Raw genomic sequence first — 17,252 nt, 5'->3', positions numbered from 1 at the left:
AATGTAAGTTTGTGGAGTCCTGCGTGGTGCACACAGCTAAGCACTCAACTACTTTGAACCCAACCAGAGCCGCTTTGGAAGAAAAGCCTGGCAATCCGCTTCAAAAGGCAGTTCTGCCCGGTAACACATGGAGTTGCCATGAGTCAGGGTCACCCCAGTGGCAGCTGGTTTGGTTTTGGTTTTCATGTAAGTTTATTCATTTTAAACAAGAGATTCGTAATAAATGATTGGAGTTTTTTTTTCCATTGAGACTGCTTTTATACAGTTTACTAGTAAGATAAAAACTCCCTCGTCGGATTACATTTCCGCTTTAGTTTGGGAAAATTAGCAACTCCAGCAGCGCTGGTCAGTAGAAATATAACAGGAACCACATACACGATCTTAAATTTTTTAGTAGCTACCTTAAAAGTAAAAAGAAACAAGTGAAGTTCATATCAGTAATACATTTTGTTTAACCCAATATATCCAAAATGCCATCATTTCAAAATATAATCAGTAGAAAGATTATTAATGCAATTATTTACATTGTGTTCTTTAGTAACGAGTGTTCACAATGTAAGCAGTGTTCACAACCTGGTGGTACAGTGGTTAAGCATTCGGCTGCTAACTGAAAGGTCAGGGGTTCAAACCCACCCAGCTGCTCCGTAAAGATGTAGCAGTCTACTTCCATAAAGATTGTTGTTGTCGGGTGCCGTGGAGTCGGTTCAGACTCACAGCGACCCTGTGCGCAACAGAACGACGACCCTGTGCGCAACAGAACGACGACCCTGTGCGCAACAGAACGACGACCCTGTGCGCAACAGAACGACGACCCTGTGCGCAACAGAACGAAACACTGCCCCCCGGTCCTGCATCATCCTCAAAATTGTTGAGGATGCTTGATCCCATTGTTGCAGCCAGTGTTGAGGGTCTTTCTGTTTTTTGCTTACCCTCTGCTTTGCCAAGCATGATGTCCTTCTCCAGGGACTGATCCCTCCTGACAACATGTCCAAAGCATGTGAGACGAAGTCTCGCCATCCTCAGTTCTAAGGAGCATTCAGGCTTTACTTCTTTCAAGACACCCCAAAGACACCATAGGGATTACAGCCTTGGAAGCCCTATGGGGCAGTTCTGCTCTATCCTACAGGGTTGTTATAAGTCAGAATTGACTCGATGGCAGTGGGCTTGGTTTGATTTGGTCCACAATGTGCTGTGTATTTTAGACTTACAACACATATTATTAGTTCAGCCTAGCCACATTTCCGGTGTCCGTAGCCATATGTGGCCATTGGCTACCATACTGGCCACCACGGCTCTGAAGTCTGTTTCATTTCTGGGAGAATTCATTAATTTACCCTTTTGAACCAGACAGTTGCCCCACACTCTTTTTAAAGGAATTGTAAGGTGTAGTCATTCAACACATGTTATTGAATTAGGCTCTAAGTAAATTAATATTATTGTTTACTCAGCTGTGTAAGTATGTGCTGACTACTTCAGTATTCATAGAATTAAGGTTGTAGAGTACAACATTGAATGTATCCACTTAGCGGCACGTGGTGTGTTTATGTAGTGAAATTAAACGCTAATATCCCCAAATGGTGAGGGGATGGGACAGGTTCTTTTACAGACGTTATCTTCCTTGATCTTTTTAACAACCTAAAAAGGCCCCAAAAGTTACAAATGCAAGACGTAAAAGTCGAGGGCAGAAACAAGCAGCCAAGGTGACCCAGGCAGTGTTCGAGCAAGCATCTGAGTCCGGATGCCCTTTGTACAGCTTGTTCTCACTCTGGGTGCCTGGGTGCCTTCCTGGCTTAGCCCAAACATACGGTGAGTTAGGTTTTCACGTTACGTAGAAACACGAATCTAGGAAATAAGTAAGGTTAACAGTGTCATTGAAGAAAATACTGCTGCCGTTTCTGTCACTTCCTGAAAAGAAGTGAAACTGACAGAATTAGCAAGTGGGAAAAGAACAGGGCAATGTAAAGGGAAGCGGGCTTCAGCTCTGCTTTTCTCTCGTCTGAACTTGCACTACTTAATTTAGGGAGACAGAACTGGAGGGGTGAACGTGTATATGGTAATAAAGATGATCTCTGAGCCAAAGAAAGGAACCTAGCTTTAAAAAAGTTTGCTGTGTTAATTTAGGTCAGTTACCACAGTTAATTTTATGTTAATAGAAACCCGTTGCCATCAAGTTGATTCCGACTCTCGGGTGACCCCATGTGTGACAGAGCAGAACTGCCCTATAGGGTTTTCTTGGCTGTAATTTTTATAGCAGCAGATTGCCAGGCCTTTCTTCTGTGGGGCTGCTGCATGGTTTCAAACTGCCAATGTTTAAGTTAGTAGTTGGGTGCAAACTCTTTGTGCCACCAGGGACGTCATTTTATATTAATAGCCAAATAGAAATGACCGTAATCGTAGACGCTATCAAGAGGATGGAAACATCTCTTTCCTTTTCCTGAAACAGATGACCACCATGCTCGGTATGAGGGAGTGAGCAGGCCGAGACGTGCCCATCTCTTAGCACCAGCTCCCTAAGTATGGTGCTGTGACTGAGCAGGGGCCATTCCTGACTGACAGGGAACCACGGCTTGCACAGCTTAGGAGATGCCCTCCGGCCCCCTGCACCTCCTGACCCCATTGGCTTGGCCCCTCTTGGTAACTGGTTAAAGAGAGGCTCATCTTGGTGAACCATACACATCAGTTACTGTCTCCGTGTGGTTATCCATGGACAAGTAGGTTTAAAATTGCTGGCTTTTACTGACAGGGTACTGATGACCACCCGGGCACGCGTTCCATTTGCTTGGCTGGGTGACCCTCTTCCTCACGTGTGTATCTGGAAGTGGTGGTGTTCTCATGAGGCAGGCATCTGTGAGAGGTGTGAAGGAAGGAACTGGCTTATTTCTCGTGCAGACGGCCAGTTTTTCCGGAGCCATTTGTGTGTCAGTCCCCTCCTGATGTGCGAGGCGGCCTCTGGCCTGGGTAATGGCAGGCCCATCATCCCAAGTCTGCCCTGCACCAGTGCCAGGCTACCTTAATTACTTAATTACTAAAACTCGCTACCATGGAGTCAATTCTGACTCAGAGTGACCCTTTAGAGTGTAACTTCCCCACGGGCTGGCTTCCCAGGTTGTCACCTTTACGGAAGCACACTGCCACATCTTTCTCCCGTGAAGCTGCTGCTGCCTTTCAGTTAGCAGCCAAGCGCTTAACCTCCATACCCAGGGCCCCTGCCTTGATTTCTAGAGCTGTAGAACCCTGATGTTTTGGGAGGGCAGGTCCTCCTGCACCTTGCTTTTCTTTGGAGTCATATTGGTTATTCTGGACCCTTGGTCTCTTGTAGGAAGTTTAAAATCAGTTCCTAAAGTTCCACCACAAAAACAAAACAACAAAACTTGTGGGGTTTAGGTTGCATTTGCGTTGAATTTTTAGCCTAATGAGGGAGAATTACAACCTTTATGATTAAGTGTTTCTGCAGGTGAACACAAGGAGCCGAACTAGCCTTGGCTGCTAACTGAAAGGTCGGAGGTTTGAATCCACCAGCTGCTCCTCAGGAAAAAGATGTGCAGTCTGCTTCCATAAAGATGACAACCTTGGAAACAGTGGGGCAGTTCTCCTCTGTCCTCTAGGGTCATTATGAGTCTCAATGGACTCAACAGCAATGGGTTTTGTTTTTTTTTTCTTACAGGTAAATAGAGCACATCTCCATTTATTTAGGTCCTTTATATAATGCTGACAAAGCTTCTTGTAACAGCCGCCATAAATCATCTCTTACTAGATTTATTTCTTTTTATCTTCTCTTTCTATAGCTGTTGTAAATGTGATTATAAGGCAATCTGCTGAGAGTTTGTTGCTGGCATTTTGGAACATAGTTGATTTTGTGTGCATTGATCTTGGTTCCAGCAAACTTAACGGCACTTCTTAATGAGTTGTAAGAGCGTGTCATTAGATCGTTCTGAGTCTCCTTAGAGAGTGATGCTGGCAGTTTCTTTTCTAGCCCTCACACCTTTCTCCTTCTTGCCTTGCCACCCCGGCCAGGCTCCTAGCGTAGGGGAGAGTAGACTCAGTGCAAGGTGCACCCTTGGCTTTCTCGTGGCCCAGATGTGGACGCTGCGAGTGGCTGCCCAGATGTGGACGCTGCGAGTGGGCTTCCTGGTGGCTCAGATGCGGACGCTGCGAGTGGCTGCCCAGATGTGGACGCTGCGAGTGGCTGCCCAGATGCGGACGCTGCGAGTGGGCTTCCTGGTGGCCCAGATGTGGACGCTGCGAGTGGCTGCCCAGATGTGGACGCTGCGAGTGGGCTTCCTGGTTGGTGGCCCAGATGCGGACACTGCGAGTGGGCTGCCCAGATACGGACGCTGCGAGTGGGCTTCCTGGTGGCTCAGATGCGGACGCTGCGAGTGGCTGCCCAGATGTGGACGCTGCGAGTGGCTGCCCAGATGCGGACGCTGCGAGTGGGCTTCCTGGTTGGTGGCCCAGATGCGGACACTGCGAGTGGGCTGCCCAGATATGGACGCTGCGAGTGGGCTTCCTGGTGGCTCAGATGCGGACGCTGCGAGTGGGCTGCCCAGATGGGGACGCTGCGAGTGGGCTTCCTGGTGGCCCAGATGTGGACGCTGCGAGTGGGGTTTCTGGCAAACACCCTTTCCTCGCAGTTGTAGTTTTTATCAGGAGCACTGTAGGTATTTCACCCTTCTGAAGTGATTACATCAGTTTCCCTGGTGCTTTTTTTTTTTTTTTTTTATTAATGTGGTGAATTGCCTCCACCTATTTTACTGTTGTGCCACCTCGCGTTGCTGGGATAAACTCAGCTTTGTTATGATATATGTTTTTACATTTCTGGGTTCAGTTTGCTGCGATTATTTTGGGCTTTTTCTTCTGAGTACCTAGGTGAGGTCCTTCCTCGCATTTCTGTGTCTGGACGGGGTCTCAGAGTTTACTAGCTTTTCACGGAGTCAGGAAGATACCTCTCAGGGCTAGTTTACAAAATCTCTGCCTCTGCCGTTTTGTCGTGATTTTTATATTTCTTCCTTTCAACGTGGAGAGGACTAGTTGTTCAAATTTTCTACTTCTAATTGACTCAATTTGGGTAACTTGTTTTTCTAGAGATGGCCTATTTCATCTGTTTCAAGTTTTTGACAATACTTTTCTTGAAAGAATTCTTGCATGATTTTCAAAGTCTCCGTTGCGTCTGTGGTTTTGTCCTCCTTTGCATCCCTGATAAAAAATCCCTGATACTGCCTATTTATTCCTTTTTCTTCTTTGATCATTCTCGCTAGAGAGCTGCCTGGTCTTCCTAAAGACTCAGCTGTAGGTCTTGTTTATCCTCACTCACTCCATGGGAGAAAGATGTGGCAATCTGCTTGGTAAAGACTTAACTGTCTTGGAAACCCCATGGGGCAGTTCTTCTCTGTCCTGTAGGGTCACTAGTTTGAGTTGGAATCGACTCGACGGCAGTGGGTTTGGTTTTTGGTTTAGTGTATGTTTTCACTTCATTAATTTATTTTTATTTCCTTCTACTTTCTTTAAGCTTATTTTATTTTCTAATTTCAGGAGAAGCTAGAAGGAGGATGACTAGCTTATTTTAATTTTTTCCCTTTTTACTGACGTGATGGCTTAAGATTAGAAACTTGCTTCCGGGTGACACTCTTGCGTCACCCCACAAATTTGGGACGTAATAGCTTTCTCGTCCACTTTTCATAACATTTTCAGATTTCTCCTTTGATCCATGAATTATTTAGGAGCAAATTTTTAAATGTCCAGACTTTTAAAAATTTTCAAGTCGACTTGTAATTGATTGTGTTGTGGTCAGAGAACGTAATTGTTACGGTGTTAATTCTTTTCTATTTGTTGATTATCTTTTTGCCTTAGCGCCTAGACAACTATTTTAAATGCTCCATGTATGCTCGAAAATAATGTGTCTTTTCTAATCGTTGGGTAAAGAGTTATACATGTCTAGCTAAGTAGGTTTATTAATTGTGTTGATTGAACCTTCTGTATAATTTTGGAAACCCTGGTGGCGTAGTGGTTCAGAACTCGGCTGCTAACCAAAAGGTCAGCAATTTGAATCCACCAGACTCTCCTTGGAAACCCTGTGGGGCATTTCTGTTCTGTCCTATAGAGTCGCTATGAGTTGCAATAGACTCCACAGCAATGGGGTATGCTATTTTAATCTCCATAATCAATGTTGCCAAGAGAGTTTGGTCAGTCTTCTCTGTAATTTTGAATATATCAACTTCTAGTAATCTATCAGCTTTTAATTTACAGATTGTATAGCTATGTCTTTAAGTACATACATAATCAGGATTAAATTTTTTATTCTTGACCTACTTTGTCCTTAAGAATGCTTCTTATGTACAGTCCATTTTATCTGAAAATAATATCACTAACCCAACTTTCATTTGGTGGGCATTTCCTGCGGTTCCCCCTTCATCCCTGTGTTTTCAGTCATTACATCCTCATGGTTCAGGGCTTTTTTGAATAGCTTATAGTTGTATATTGTAAGCGGCCAGTTGATTCTGTTCAACACTTACTTAGATTACCGACATACTTGATTCATTTCTTTCACCATGTTTTGTGTTTTATTTACCATGTTTTTTCCTTGCTTTTGATATTTCTCTCGCCTCCTATTTTCTTTTTTAATAATTGGTAATATAAAATGATGTAGCCAGTAAGTAATAGTGTACAGTGTAATGAGTACCTCTGAACCTGTGGGCATCTAGAACATTGCCAGTAATTTCCATTCGAATGCCATTGCTTTGAGAAACTGTCTTTATAGGTTACCTTTCATCATTCATTCCTCACGAAGGCTAAAATTGGTATCTCTTGGAAACTCTATGGGGCAGTTCTACTCTGTCCTCTAGGGTCTCTATGAGTCGAAATCGACTTAACAGCAGTGGGTTAGCCTCTCCCCAGATAATCTAAGGATCGTAGGATATTGCAGCTTCAGTCTCCGCTTCCCACTTTATGTATTATTCTTGCCTAGTATTTTAATTCTATCTTATATTTAATTTCCTTCAAGTTATTATTGTTGTTATTAATTAGCATATGGTCAATGCTTGTTTCGGTTTACCCAGGTTACTGGTTTCTCTGTAATAATAATTTCTGCAGGTCTCCCTGATAGATGTCACTTGGTAGTTGTGAGCTCCGGTGGTGCAGTGGTTAAGTGTTCATTTGGCTGCTTTAATTCCTAAACCCTGCTACCTGGGAATGTGCCCTTGTTTGGAAATACAGTCTTTGAATATGTTACCAGTTGAATTAACATGAGGCCATACCTGGGTAGGATGGATCCTAATCCAATCCCAGTGTTATAAAAGAGACAGAGAGAGATAGAGACTCAGGGAAACCCACTGTGACCATGGAGTTATGCTACAGCCACAGACCAAGGGACACCCGGGGCCACCAGAAGAAATGAAGAGAGACCTTTCTCTAGAAGCTTCCAAGAGAACACAGCTCAGCGGACACATTGATTCAGACTCCTAGCCTCAAGGCTGTGAAACAACAAATTTCTGTTGTTTACATTTCAGTTTGTGGTGTTTTGTTATAGGGGCCCAAGGAAACAGATGCAGTAGTTCTTAACGCAGTGATCTGTTGATAGTAATTGTGTATATTTGTCTGAATGTGCCCTTATTTCATTCTCATTAGTAAATGAGATGTTGAGTTCTAGGTTAATAGTTAACTTCCTCACCATTTGAGAGTTGCTATTCTGTGATCGTCTAGTGTGTAGATGGTCTTGCCGTGAGGAGGTCTGCCCTCAGTCTCATTATGTTCTTTTGTTGATAACCGGTCTCTTCTCTCTAGCTGCTTTTAAGATTTGGTCTTGTCTTTGGTGTCATGCGTTTTGGTGTGGGTTAGTTTAAATTATCCTTCCAGCCACCCTTTTTTTGTTTTTTGGGGTTTTTTTTGGGGGGAGGATTTTCTATCTTTATGTTCAGGAATTTTCTAAGCAATTATTTCGTCTCCAATCTTTTTGTTTTCCTCTTTTAGAACTCCCTTTAGATGTGTTGGGCTTTCTCATCCTCTCATCTGTGGCTCCTGACCGCTTTCACATGTTCCATCTCTTGGATTTTTTTGGGTTTTGTGTGTGTGTGTGTGTGTGTGTGTGTCACCTTTATGTCTTAGATCTTTAAATCATTTAAAACTTTTTTTTATCATGTCAATCTGATAGTTCTGTCATCTGAAGTTCTTGAGTCTAACTCTATTCTAGTCTTCCTATCCTTTGAATTTTGGACTTTTCGTTTTTTTACAGGGAGGATAGCTCTGTGCATATCCTGTTCGGCCTGGCTTGAGGTGTATTCACTCCTGAGTGGAATTGCTCTCTGTTTTGTTAATTTCTAGGTTTGGGCTATGGTTCTTAGATGCACAGGGGGTTTTAGGAATTTGCTTCCCAAGCCCGAATGGTTTGCTGGTCCCCAGTCACTGGTTCCCAGATGCCTCCTCTCCGGCACAGGCCAGGCAGAGAGCGCCCGGCAGCCTCCTGGTGCTCCTGGACTTTTCTTTTTTCCTTGGATCTGCCTTCCTTGGGGTGGCCCTTGGGGACCATGGCTTTGAGTGGGCATCTTTGTTCTAACCTCTCACCTTGACAGGCCTAGAGTTTCTCCCCTTCCCCTTGAGGACTGAAAAGCCAGACATTACAGGCTGATAATGACCTTTGCAGGCAGCCATAGTCCTCACACGTTACCTCACCTGGATGTTACTGGAACGGAAGTCCTGAAATTTGTCTTTAAAACCATTATTTTTGATGTACTAAGGCTTGCTGGGAAGAAAAACTGGTCAGAAGGGATGGTTTGTACCACACATGGAACGTTTGATTTTGTACTTCTGGTAGCTTTGTTTTTTAACCAACTCTTTAAGGCCTCCTATGCCCACAGCCATCTACCTGTGTTGACTTCTTAGCTTCACTGAAAGTTCCTTGGCAGTGGACCTGTTGACTGTTCCTGAATTCCGTAGCCCTTTTTCCTCCCACCTCATTCCCCACATTTTTTTGAGTGCTGAGCCCTCAAAAAAAAAAAATTGCAATAAACTAGTACGAGTTGCTAGTTGAGTATCCCCACGTATTACCCACAACTGCAGTAGTAACACAGAGGGGGGTCTCAATGCCTCCTTGGTACCTAGAGAGGCTCCCGTAGGCTTCAGGGGGTCCGCCCTGCCCAGGCTCCACACTGGTAATTCAGCACTGCTGTGATGATGGTGTCCTCACCCCTTCTCTGCGTTGCCTTGGGTTTCTCCCCAGGTGATCTCCTGCTGTGCTTTGGCGTCCCTGTGGCTGTGTGCTGCTGGCCCCAGACCTCTCCACCCTCCACACTGGTACACACAGTTGCCGACTTGACATCTCCTCTTGGCCATCCCTGACCTCACTGCCCAGGTCAGAACACCTGAGTTTTCGCATGCCCTTCCTCATCTCATCTTTCAGGCTCCCAGTGTCTGTGAGGGTAGACACATCTATGCCATTCTTGACTTCTTTCTCTTACCCCCACAGGCTCCTCTGTCCCTTGGGCAGATACCTCTGTGATGTTCCTGACTTCTTTCTGTCACCCCCACATCCAGATAATACGGAAGGAAATTCTTGGTGCTGCCTTCCAAGTTGACCCCAGGCCTGGCCACCAGTGTCTCCCACTGCTGCCAGTTATAATGCAAGCCACTGTGTTCTCTGATGGAACAGCTGCAGTAGCGGCCCAGCCACCATCTCTTCCACACAGGGTCAGAGTGTTCTGCTAAACACACCTGCCCATGCCTTCTGCTGCTCAAGACCCTCCCCTGGATTCCCATCACCTGAGCATCACCCATATCAAGGCAAAAGGCTCTAGTGACCTGGCCCCCTGCTTCCTGTCCACGTTCCAGCCCCTCTGGGCCCCTCGCTGTGCCCAGGATGGCTGGACATGCAGGCACGCCACTTGTCAGAGTGCAGGCTGATGTCTCTACAGATCCCCAGGACTTACCGCTTACTACATGGTGGGTGCAGTGTGACGCCCACTCCTGTGACCCCCACACCAGGGCTTCTGTGGGGCTCATGCAGGTGTCCCCAGGGCCGGACACACAGTGGGCGTGTGCATTCACTCGTATATGAGTGCACAGGTGGGGGCTTTAAGTTTTTGAAGCGATTAAACTGGCAATGCTGATCCCAGTGGTAGAATTCTGGCTTTTCATGTTGGAGACTGGGTTTCCATTTCCTGGCATCTTGTGCACAGCCACCTGTCATCTGTCGCTGGAGGCCTGTGTGTTGCTGTGATGCTGAACAAGCTTCAGTGGAGCCTCCAGGCAAAGACACACTAGGAACAAAGGCCTGGCGGTCTATTTCCAAAACTCAGCTGATGAAAATCTGCGCCACAACAGCCGGATTCACCGTGGATCCTGGGGATGGCCCAGGACCCAGCAGTGTTTTATTGGGTCATGCATGGGGTCATCATGAGTCCGCTGGCTTCAGGGCAGAACCCAACAACCAGCTGGCTGCTGAGGAGTGGGGTGGGACAGGTGGTCTACAGAAGTGGGGAACCAGGAAGTGAACACCCGACTCCCGGTTGTTGGGAGCACAGGGTTTGTTCCCGCCTGGGATTTTATTAGGCTGACCCCACTGGTCATCTAGGGATTGGAATTGTTTGGTGGTTAGGCCAGTAGTTAATTTCGTTTGTATTGTCCTTTGAGAGTCTTTTTTTTTTTTTGGTCGGGGGAGTGCTGGGGGGGGGCAGTATTGTTGCTGACATAAGTTTCCAGAAAAGCCCTCCTGGGTGTTCTCTTTCCTGTTCTTGGTAGTTTTCACTCTGCGGCTCTTGTGTGGCTTTAGCCCTCTGCTTTCTGGGGTGGCGATTAATTTCCTAAGTCCCCGACCCCACTTCACCACAACCCCAAAAAAAAATGAAAAAAAAAAAATCCCGCAGAAGCCCTTTTTGGAGCTGGGAAGAACGCCTGGGCGCGCTGCCCTGTCGGGGACGTCGGGGTGCGGGGCCGGCTGGGGGACCCCGGTGGCCGGCGCGCGGGGACCGAGCGGGCGGCGGCGTGGGCGCTGCGTCGGGCGGGGCGGGGCGCCGGCGGCTGACGTGTCTCGGTGGGATTGGAGCCGCCGCCCTATATAGCTGCCGGGCCGCGGCCGCCGCTCCTCCGAGCGTCCAGGCTTCTCCCGCGCGGACGGGGGGCGAGCGAGCCAGCGAGCGAGGGAGGGAGGGAGCGGGCGGCCCGCCGACTGGGTGAGCCAGGGGGCGGCGGGGCCGGGGTGCGCGCGGCGGGGCCGGGGTGCGCGCGGCGGGGCCGGGGTGCGCGCGGCGGGGGCGGGCCGCTGCGGGAGAAAAGTTTGGGGCGCGGGGGCGGGGGCCGCTGCCGACGTGGAGGGGCTCCTCGCCGGCCGTGCCCCCCCAGCACCCCGTCCCGCGGGCGCCCCCGTCCGCTGCTCGGTCTCGGCGCCTGTCCGCGTCCCGGCCGCGGTGGGGGGGGCACCGGCTACGTGTCACTACTGCGCATGGGCCGCGGCGCTGGCCGGGAGGAAAAGTGCGAGAAACTTTCCGACGCGGCGCTTCTCGGCCCGCGGCGGCCGCGCTGCCGCGGACGGGCTAGCGGGGCCCGAGGGCGGCCTTCCTGGGCTCGGCGACCCGAGCGCGCCGTCGGCGGGCCTCGGCGGGCCGCGGGGGAGGGGTGCCGACCTGGGCCCAGGTCGCTGACGTTGGCGCGTCCGGGCCGAGCCCGCGGCGCCGCCCCCCCTCCCCGGGCGCCGGCCCCCCTCCCCGGGCTCCGGGTCCCCTCCCCGCCTCCCCAGCCCGGGCCGTCTCGGGGCCGTGGGTCCCCCGGCGCCGGCAGCGCCTCGGCGCGCCCCCGAGTGTGAGCCCGGCGGGTTCAGGACGTCGGGGTCAGTGGGGCTGCCGGTCGCCCGCCAGGTGCTGGGTGCAGGCGGCTCAGCCGGGGTTCCGGGTGTTGATCCTCTGCCGGCCGGGCTGCAGCCTCCTGCCGTGGCGTCGGGTGGGTTAGGTCGGCACAGCCCGGGGCGGGCCCTCGGTTGGTCCTCCGCCGGCGAAAGCTTACGGGTGCAGCGCTGCTGCCTCCCGGGGAGCGGGTCCTCTGCTGGGCAAGAAGACCTGTGCGCTCGGGATCCAGTCGCGTGGTGTGCTCTCAGCGACCACCTGCTGCAGTCTTCTCCTTGCGGGGGTCGGTCGCGGGGCGTGGGGGGGGGCGGCGGCCTCCTTGTGCTTGAGTACAACCTGGCTAGACTCCAGCTTAACGGTTGAAAAATACATTACGGAAAAATACCGAATTTGGATGAAAGGTTGGAAGAGCCAAGTGCGCACTGGCCCTTTAAGCCTGTCCCCCGCCCCGCGGCCCTCGTGGCCTGTGGGAGGGCCCTGCTGAGGTGGCATCCTCAAGTCCCTCCAGTGCAGACTGGGTGCCGACTTCCAGGACCACGAGTCCTGCTGGCACCTAGTCTAGAGTGGACTGATAGTCTTAAAAAAAGACTAATTTTGTGCAGATCTGGATTTTATTTTGTTTTATTCTAAAGGTACTTGGAAGAAAGTTTTCCCTTGCAGGCTGGCTGTGTGTGTGTGTTTGTGTGCGTGCGTGCGTGCGCGCACTTGAAAGACAAGGGGAGAAGCTGGGACTTTTGGTGCTCCCTAGAGAAAGACGTCGCAGTCTGCTCCCTCAGGGGTTACAGCCCTGGAAACCCTGTGAGGCAGCTCTACTCTATCCTGTAGGGTCGCTACGAGTTGGAGACATCTTGATGGATTTGGTGGTTGGTATACCCATTCCTGTTGCATTTTTGAAGCACTAAGGTTCCCAGTTGTGGCTGAAATAAAATTCTTATGGAGATTTCTGGTGGCTAAGTTCCCTTTGCAAAGAAGTTTCCTTTCGAAAACATAATTGGCAAAACTTAGCCACTTAAATAATTCCTTGTTTAGAAGCAAAAAAACAAAATTCCCTTTACAAAATTCTTTATTGATGTCTGTTTGCTGGCACTGAGTTTGAGACTTTGTTGATTGTGTGGCCTTCTTGACAGTTCCTTGGGGGGTGGAAGAGAAGGCCGTTGGCGTCTACTGCTGTCTTTAGGTCTAGTTCCATTTGTTGTATAGTTAAGTTTTGCTGTCATACGCTCAGAATGACACTGGAAGTCCAGGTTGAGAATAGCCGTTGCATTGATGGCTCGAAATGCCAACGACTCACATTTGGTTGGTGGTTGGAGCAGCCACAGCCGTGGGGGACTATTACATGCAGCTGTCCTGGGATAGTCAAAGGTGGAAAGAGAGGAGGCTGGTGTGGACTGAGTAGGAGAACGGGCTTCACATGTCTGTACAAGTCTTGTGGGGAAGCGTGACTTGTTCCCCGTAGCCAGCAGGGCGAAAGGGGCTGTAGATTTTGGCGCAGTATAAAGCAGACCATTTTCAGAGCCTTCGGGGTGGGGCAGGCACCCGCGGAAGTGATGGGGTTCCCATCCTGGTGGTGTTCACGTGCTGCAGAAGAGTGGCACCTGAGGCCCTCTCACCCTGACTTGAGCTGTATTCTCAGATCCGCTGCGAACCTGAGGTGGCAAACGTTGGGCAGCTGTTCTGTGGTAATTGGCCTGCCAGAGGCCTCCTGGGAGCTTCAGATAGCAGGTGAAGGCCCTAGATGGAGAGCAGGTCCAGATGGCAGTGCGGCTGCTGTGGTTAGGCCCACTGGTGCAGCTGGGGTGAGCACAGGAAGCAGTTCAAGAACTGTCCAGTGTCTCTTGGTGGGACCAGTGGCCAGGAGCAGTTTGGCTAGGGCACCCTGGTGGGAAGTACAGAGGAGAGCTGAGTCCCCCGAGACTCCCCCAAGAGCTGGAAGCAGCACAGACTGCTAAAGTCTTAAGAACAGGGTCTTGAGTTACTTAAAAGAGAAGGCAGTTACTGCCACTTTGTTTGATGACATTAGCCCTAGATCTCAAGTCTCTCATGGTTTCCCTGAGTTTCTAGCTCTGACAAGCTGTTATTGGAAATCCGGACTTGGAGGCCATGCATATCCTGTCTAACCACTCTGGAGCTCTCTGGAGGTCCATTCTCCCTGCCCTTTCCTGCTGCCCAGGTGGGGGAGTGAGGCAGACAGGCTCAGCCCAGGTTTTCCTTGTTGGATGTTAGTGAGAGTTCAGGTGTGCCGACGACCTGGCCTTAAGCTACTTGGGCTAAGGAGGCTTGTTGGAATTAACTTCTCCAGAAGGTGTTTGAGCGGCCTCACAGGAGACACGAGGAGTCACCCAGCAGAACAATCATGCCTTGCTTGTGTGCTCCAGGTGTGGGTGAGCCTGAGGCTTGGGGGAGTCTACTGCCTGCCATCTCAAGACTTGCCGAGCGCAGGAGACCCAAAGCACCCGTGGTCCGTGGAGGCCCAGGGAGAGCGTGGGCCCTGAGGTCACGTGGATGGACCTGGCCTGGGGCTAGAAGTCAGTGGTGTTAGTGGGCTCTAAGACATGCGTGGGCAGCTGTGCAAAGCGGAAGGTCAGCAGCCTTGAGTGTGCGCAGCCGGAGTGGGAGGAAGGTAAGGCAGGTGGACCAGGGCCAGTGGGCAGCTGGGTCCTTGACTTCACTGCTGGGTGCTCTGACATGGGGCACTGCCATCCTCACCCATCTGGTGGATATGAATGACTGTCACATGGGACCCAAGAAGCAGCTGTCTATGAGCTGCGCACACAGGTGTGGGGGCAGCAATGGTGATCCCGGTTCAGCCGGAGCGCTCTCCCTCTTCCTTGCCGTCATCTTCAAGAGTTGCAGAGTGGAATTTGTTAGTGCTGCCCTCGACTAGGAAACCGTGGTGGCACAGTGGTTAAGAGTTATGGCTGCTAGCCGAAAGATTGGCAGTTTGAATCCACCAAGCGCTTTTTGGAAACTCTGTGGAGCCATCGTATTCTTTTAGGGTCGCTATGAGTTGGAATCGACTTGACGGCAGCGGGTTTGGTTTTTGGCTCTTGACTAAGGTTCTCTCGGTCAGTTTGTCCTCACTGCCGCCCATTCAGCCTCAGAGTGGACCTGTGCGTTTGGTGGGACTGGGCTCCAGGGCAGCTCTGCCACTGGCATGTAGTCATTTCTCCGAGTGAGTCAGCCCAACATCTCAATCTCGGCCAGCGTTGCGCTCTGGGAATGCCATGGTCTGTCTCTGCTTGGAGTGATTAGACACTTAAATCAGAAATCTCCCAGTGCCCCCCAGATCCCCATGAACTGCATTCCCGACTCCTGAACATGTGTCTTTTGGGCAAGATTGTTGGGGTGCTGTTCTCCAATTAGGTGGGGTGCTCTTGTTACTGTCGTTGGTTCTGCTGTTTCAAATACATGTCTTTCATCTGCCTTAAAATCTCTCACTACAGCTTGGGAGTACAGTCAGTATTGTGGTTCTCACCTTGGCCTCGCCTATGCACAAGTCCCCCAAGGCAAGGTGACCCATGCACTCTTACCTTACAGAGTAGTGCTTTGTCCTTTAAAGGTCCCTTCCCACCCTGCGATTTTGTGATCTGGTTTCCAAATCCCCAGTGGGTTAGAAGGAAATGGAGGGCTTTTACAGGGTAACAGTGTGGAAAACAAAGCAACTGCGGAATGTGCAGAGTGCTGTTAAGGACAGAAGTTTCTGGTAATCCTAGAAAGCTGAGAGGACTCAGGAAGGAGCTCACCTTCTGTCCTGTGTTAACAGCACAACGTTGTAGAAGCTGCTGGTTCTGACCCCGCGTCCGCAGATAAATAGTACACCACGAGGTTATTTAACCGTGCAGGGGAGCAAACTGTCCATTTCATGACGATTTCACTTCAAATGGTTAAATTTTAAAAGTTTTGGCCCTTAAGAGGTCACTCCCTCAGCTCCCTGAAAACGTTGTCTTCTGAAAGTTCTCGGTGGTTTGGGTTTTACTGTCATGTGCTTTGTTCGAAACTGATGGCTTAAGGGAGAGCTTCAACACACTTTTTTTTTTTTTTTTCCAAGAAACTTGCCTAAGTCTTGGTATTAGTAACCAAAGTGTAAATAAGATTTTGACCTTTTCTGGCTGCGGAGTCCAAGGGGCTGGGCTTAAAATATAGATAAGTAACTTTTCTCCGGTTTGCCCCCTCCCCATCCCACACTAGCAAAAGCTGGCAGGCTGACAGGCGCCTCAGGACGGACTTCCTGGCTACTGACCGTTTCGCTGGTGAGTTGGTCGTCGTGTTTGCAGCCGTTCCTCTCGTGGGCTGTGTGTGGGTCTTCCTAGTCCCATGTGTAGCCTCTTCCATTACATCGCATTACCAAGTTTCCAGGGGCTCTTGAGAGACAATCTCTGAAGCCTCCTGTGTGTTTTAGAAATTATGCGAAAACTGCCCTGTTAAATTACTTGGGCTCTCATATGTTTGCCAAGGTACTGTGAGCAAGGTCTTGGGTGCATAACTGTGAGAGTGGGTTCTTCCCAGTCAGGGTGCACAGACCTCTCTAGGAGTGACACTGAGTGGTCCTGGGGAGGGGGGGCAGGCGCTAGCCCCCGTCGTCAGATCACCTCTTCCCCTCAGCTGTCCACTGGTGGAGCCACGTCCAGACACGGGAACCCTGGCTCCCGTGCCACATCCCAGGCCCTCATTTGGGCCAGCAGAGTACCATGTGGCGCTGAGGGTGGAGTCTGCAGCCAGACTGCTTGGGCACCTGCGCTGGCCTGAGGAGCTGCTGCAAGCGGCCCCACAACCAGGCAGCCGACTGGGGGAGAGTGACCATACTGACATGCTTTGGAGGCACTTAGCACAGTGTGTGGGCACAGCCTGGTTACCACCAAGTACGTACGGAAACTTGGGTCCAGGCTGCTGAGTTCAGTGGACGAGCGCCTTGCAAATTGTTAGGTTTGCTTTTTGCCGCAGCTGCCACATGTATATGGACTGTGCGTCAGGAGATGTGTGAGTGACACGGCTCCACAGGTGCTGCTCTGCCTGGGCCACACCAGGTGCGGTGGGCATGCAGCCCTCGAGCATCCCTGAGCCGCCACCTCTGTGGTGACGGGGACGCTTTGAGGGCACAGTGGACCCAAGATCCTCACCTTTTTTGCCTTTTCATTGCTTGGTGAGAGTTTGCATATCAGAGGTTGTAAGTGAGGAAAACAAAAAGGTGTAGCTTGCTGGTAAAAGAGAATAGAAGCTTTGGCCAAAGTTTTCAGGCTAACAGTCTCCTAGGTGATTGAGAGTTGGCTGTACATCTGACTTTCTTCCTCTGTGACTTGTTCTTCCTGCTGCAGTGGCTTACCTGGACTGTGCGTCGGTGTGCAACCAACAATGAGCTCCGTTGCAGTTCTGACCCAAGAGAGCTTTGCTGAACACCGGAGTGGGCTGATTCCACAACAAATCAAAGGTGAT

The 17,252-nt window shown here is 50.2% G+C and overlaps 1 protein-coding gene across 3 annotated transcripts in view; it reads left to right on the top strand.

The window, feature by feature from the left end:
- Positions 1-17,252, top strand: part of HDLBP (high density lipoprotein binding protein) — a 73,646-nt gene that overhangs the window by 23,724 nt on the left and 32,670 nt on the right. For 2 of the 3 annotated variants that reach the window (XM_049888719.1, XM_049888720.1), the window contains exons 2-3: positions 16,011-16,072; positions 17,135-17,247. In XM_049888719.1, the coding sequence (XP_049744676.1) occupies positions 17,172-17,247 (76 nt within the window). In that variant the 5' untranslated portion in view covers positions 16,011-16,072; positions 17,135-17,171. Of the gene's footprint in view, positions 1-11,049; positions 11,157-16,010; positions 16,073-17,134; positions 17,248-17,252 lie in introns of those variants that run through there. The other variant, XM_049888718.1, reaches the window with a different exon arrangement.

Source organism: Elephas maximus, chromosome 6, assembly GCF_024166365.1.
Source record: "Elephas maximus indicus isolate mEleMax1 chromosome 6, mEleMax1 primary haplotype, whole genome shotgun sequence".
NCBI classification, from domain to species: domain Eukaryota; kingdom Metazoa; phylum Chordata; class Mammalia; order Proboscidea; family Elephantidae; genus Elephas; species Elephas maximus.
Note: the sequence above shows the minus strand (reverse complement) of the source record. Positions and strands in the feature narration are given on the sequence as shown.